The following is a 4,063-nucleotide window of genomic DNA, read 5'->3' on the forward strand; positions in this document are numbered from 1 at the left end:
TCAAATTTGAAAGTTCTTGTTAATTTTTGACTTTACTTTCCACACAGCCTCTTGGATATCCTTGTTTCTGAAGCTATAAATTATGGGATTTAGAACTGGAGGCAAAACTGCATATAAAACAGCAGACAATAAGTCTATTGTGGGAGAAGAAAGAGTTTGTGGTCTCAAGTATGAAAACATAGATGTGATGATAAATAAAGAATAGACTGTCAAGTGTGGACTGCAAGTTGAGAAGGTTTTATATCTACCTTGAATGGATGGAATTTTTAGAATAACTGAGAAGATGTAACCATAAGAGGCAAAAACAAATCCAGTACAAAATGAACTTGCAATGAATCCAACTATCCACATGAGAATTTGGTTAAGTTTTGTATCAGTGCAAGAAATCCTTTGCAACTGAGGAACATCACAAAAAAACTGTCTAATAATGTTCAGTCCGCAGAAATGCAATTGAAAAGTTACAGTAGTTTGCAACAAAGCATGGATGAGAGAAATAATCCAGGAAGCAAGTGCCATTTGGCTACATGCATCCCAGTTCAAGATGAGGCTATATTGCAGAGGATGGCAGATAGCTACATAACGATCATAAGCCATGATGGTGAGCAAGGCAACCTCAGAACCTACACAAGCAATAACTAAGAAAACTTGAGCCATACATCCAGGAAAAGTAATCATTTTGTTATCTGTCAATGAAACTGCCATTGATTTGGGGATTGTAGTTGTGATATAACAAATATCAGTCAAGGATAAATTGACCAAAAAGAAATACATAGGTACGTGGAGGTGGTTATTCAGAATCACAACAAACACAATGAATAAATTCCCAACCAAAGCTATTAAGTAAATGAAGAGAAGCAGGAAAAAGAGCAGAAGTTGTACATCATGATCATCAGAAAATCCCATCAGAAGGAATTCCATCACAGAGGATTCATTGGCCATTCTTGTTCTTTCAATTATTCTGGACCAAAACAGATTGGAAATTAATATAAGTAACAAATCTGATGGAAATTGTCTTGCCATGAACATTATTTGTATCAATATATAAAATGTATTATTAGGAATAATCTTGACGATATTCCTATAATAGATTGAGCTGTTGAGAAGAGCTCAGTCCAGTTGGGAAGATATGTCTTTATTCTTTCCCCAGATCTGATCATTTTTCTTTTCTGTTATTCAAATTATAGCAATGTAGAAATTTGACGTCTTTCATCAGGCAATTAAAAAAAGCCTACTGAATATTGTCACCTTCAAGTGAAGTAATTGGCTTGGAAAGAAGCTATATTCAACCAAAACTATCATTAAAATGTCCATATCATCTTCAGTCTTTAACAAACTATTCCTTGAGGCATATCAACCATAAACAAACAAACAGATAAATAAATAGTTATTTTATTTTGTTTAGGATATGGGAAGGCTACAACAGAATTCTATGTATATAAATTTAAAAGTGTTATTGTCTTCAATGTGACTTTAGTTAAAATGGCATAGAATCCTCAGTCAGCATCACATGCAGATATATTCTTTCTAAAGAATAAATAAAGCCCTTCTAGAGCTAAGATACCTAGATATTTTATAGTTTTCAATTTGTAAATCCATCCAAACTCTATCTAGTAAGTACAGATGAATGAATGTTGAATTATTGACTAAAGATAATAATAATAATAATAATAATAATAATAATAATAATAATAATAATAATAATAATAATAATAATAATAATAATAATAATAATAATAGAGTTATCTTAGTATTATTTCAAATTAACTTAAGAGAATTGGATAAAATCTTTAAAATATATTCTTCAAACTAAGACAATCCTTTGAAGATCCTATCTGGAAGCCCATAGTGTATAGCATATTTACCAAAAATGTTCTTCTGTTGGTCACAAGGAATACAATATTATAATTCTTTCTTGTATCCATATGAATGAATTAGGAAAGATGATCAAAATAGAAAAGGATTATTATATATAATATATATTAACCATCCTCTTTTCCTCACAACTTTTAATGTCATTGAATAACTATATTGTTACTACAGATAAAAATGTTCATATTTATATTTTTCATATTTAAAAAGAATATTTACCAAACCATTAATTATGAGATTTTTATTTTCTTTCAATTATAAGATATACAACAATAATACATCCTTTTATTGTAAAATTTTGTACCTGTGGTAACCACCTTTCTGTATATATTTATTTAGTATATTTCAATTCATTCATATTAGTCCAACCTATTTGATATATTTTAGTACATTATATATTGCAAGATATGCAGCATATATGAAATGTTTCCTTTTCTGATCTGGAGCACCTAGGATGAAAAGTAGATATTTCTTCTTACCTCTTCTTATTTTGCTTCCAGGAAGACTCTACCAATCTGCCTGTGAATAAATATATGTTTTGCAAAGGAGACCTTTGCTAAGGAAATGGAATGAAATTACACCATCCCTTCTTTCAGTTATTTCTGAAAGTCACTCCTTTGGGGCCATAGACAATGTACACAGTGATATGCAGTGTTTAGCTTATAACATAAGAAAGAACACTTTCATATTCCCTCTCACAATATTAATAGCATATTAATAAATGGACATAGTCATTAAGAAAAATTATGTCTTAGTATAACAACAGATCTCTCATGCCTTTTTTCTTCTTTCAATAAATTTTAATTCCTTGCAACACATCATGTTCTGCCCACTTCCTTTCCACTTTTCAATTAAAATTCTCTGGATTGAATATCATTGGACATCTTTTTTGTGACATTCCTCAGTTACAAAAGATTTCTTGCAGTGATACAAAATTTCAACAAATTATATTGGGGATAGTTGTATCCGATTTGTTTTTCCCTTTTATGATTACATCTTCTCAGTTATTCTAAAAATTCCATCCACTCAAGATAGATATAAAACTTTCTCAACTTGCAGTCTACACTTGGCAGTCTGTTCTTTATTTATCATCACCTTTATGTTTTCATACTTGAGACCACAAACTCTTTTTTGTCCCACAATAGACTTACTGTCTGCTGTTTTGTTGGTTGTACCTTATGATTTATGATTGTATTTTATGATTTATCACTTTGTTGCTTGTATATGTTGCTGAGAGCTTATGCACCAGAGACAAATTCCTTGTGTGTCCAATCACACTTGACCAATAATGAATATTCTGTTCTATTCCATCTGCTACTCATCTTGGTTACCATTCTGGTAAAATCCACAAATTAATCAAGTTACTCTGATTATTCACCAATTTAACTCCATTAATTCTTCCTAAAAACATGGTCTAGTCTCTTATACATTTGTTTTCAGATCTATGCTCATTAATGCATCATATAATCTATTTAATATTCCCTTCAAATGATTTAGAATCTGAGACAAGAAGCCAGAATTATCTAGGTAATAATAATTTATATCTGCAATCATCAAAGCACTGATTTTACAGAATCATTTTACAGTTTCCATATTTTAGTAAAAAAAAAAAATCTGTTATTCTTTCCCGATGTTGAGACTCTAGATGTTGAGACTCTAGAAAGAGTACAGAGAAGAGCAACAAAGATGATTAGGGGACTGGAGGCTAAAACATACAGTATAAGGAACAGTTGATGGAATTGGGTATGTCTAGTTTAATGAAGAGAAGGATGAGGGGGTACATGATAGCAGTGTTCCAATATCTCAGGGGCTGCCACAAAGAAGAGAAAGTCAAGCTATTTTCCAAAGCGCCCAAAGGCAGGACAAAAAGTTAAGGATGGAAACTAATCAAAGAGAGAAACAATCTAGAACTAAGAAGAAACTTCCTGACAGTTAGAACAATTAACCAATGGAACAACCTGCCTCCAGAATCAGTGAATGCTCCAACACTGGAAGTTTTTAAGAAGAGACTGGACAGCCATTTGTCTGAAATGGTATAGGGTTTCCTGCCTGAGCAGGGGTTGGACTAGATGATCTTCATGGTCCCTTTCAACTACTACTACTACTACTACTACTACTACTACTACTACTTATTATTATTATTATTATTATTATTATTATTATTATTATTATTGTTATTAATGTACCATTTAAA

General features: G+C 31.3%; 1 protein-coding gene across 1 annotated transcript; it reads right to left on the reverse strand.

Annotated features, from left to right (window-relative positions):
* Nucleotides 1-1,020, reverse strand: LOC114922649 (olfactory receptor 14A16-like). Its single transcript, XM_029284367.1, has one exon. It carries the CDS (start codon nucleotides 1,018-1,020, stop codon nucleotides 1-3), a length of 1,020 nt encoding a protein of 339 aa, XP_029140200.1.
* Nucleotides 1,021-4,063: the final 3,043 nt, after the last annotated feature.

Source organism: Protobothrops mucrosquamatus, unplaced genomic scaffold, assembly GCF_001527695.2.
Source record: "Protobothrops mucrosquamatus isolate PMUCROS unplaced genomic scaffold, P.Mucros_1.0 scaffold550, whole genome shotgun sequence".
Lineage (NCBI taxonomy): Eukaryota > Metazoa > Chordata > Lepidosauria > Squamata > Viperidae > Protobothrops > Protobothrops mucrosquamatus.

Bases quoted from the DNA above. Each gene is read 5' to 3' on its own strand.
- LOC114922649 (XM_029284367.1), bottom strand. From the start codon at position 1,020: ATGGCAAGACAATTTCCATCAGATTTGTTACTTATATTAATTTCCAAT.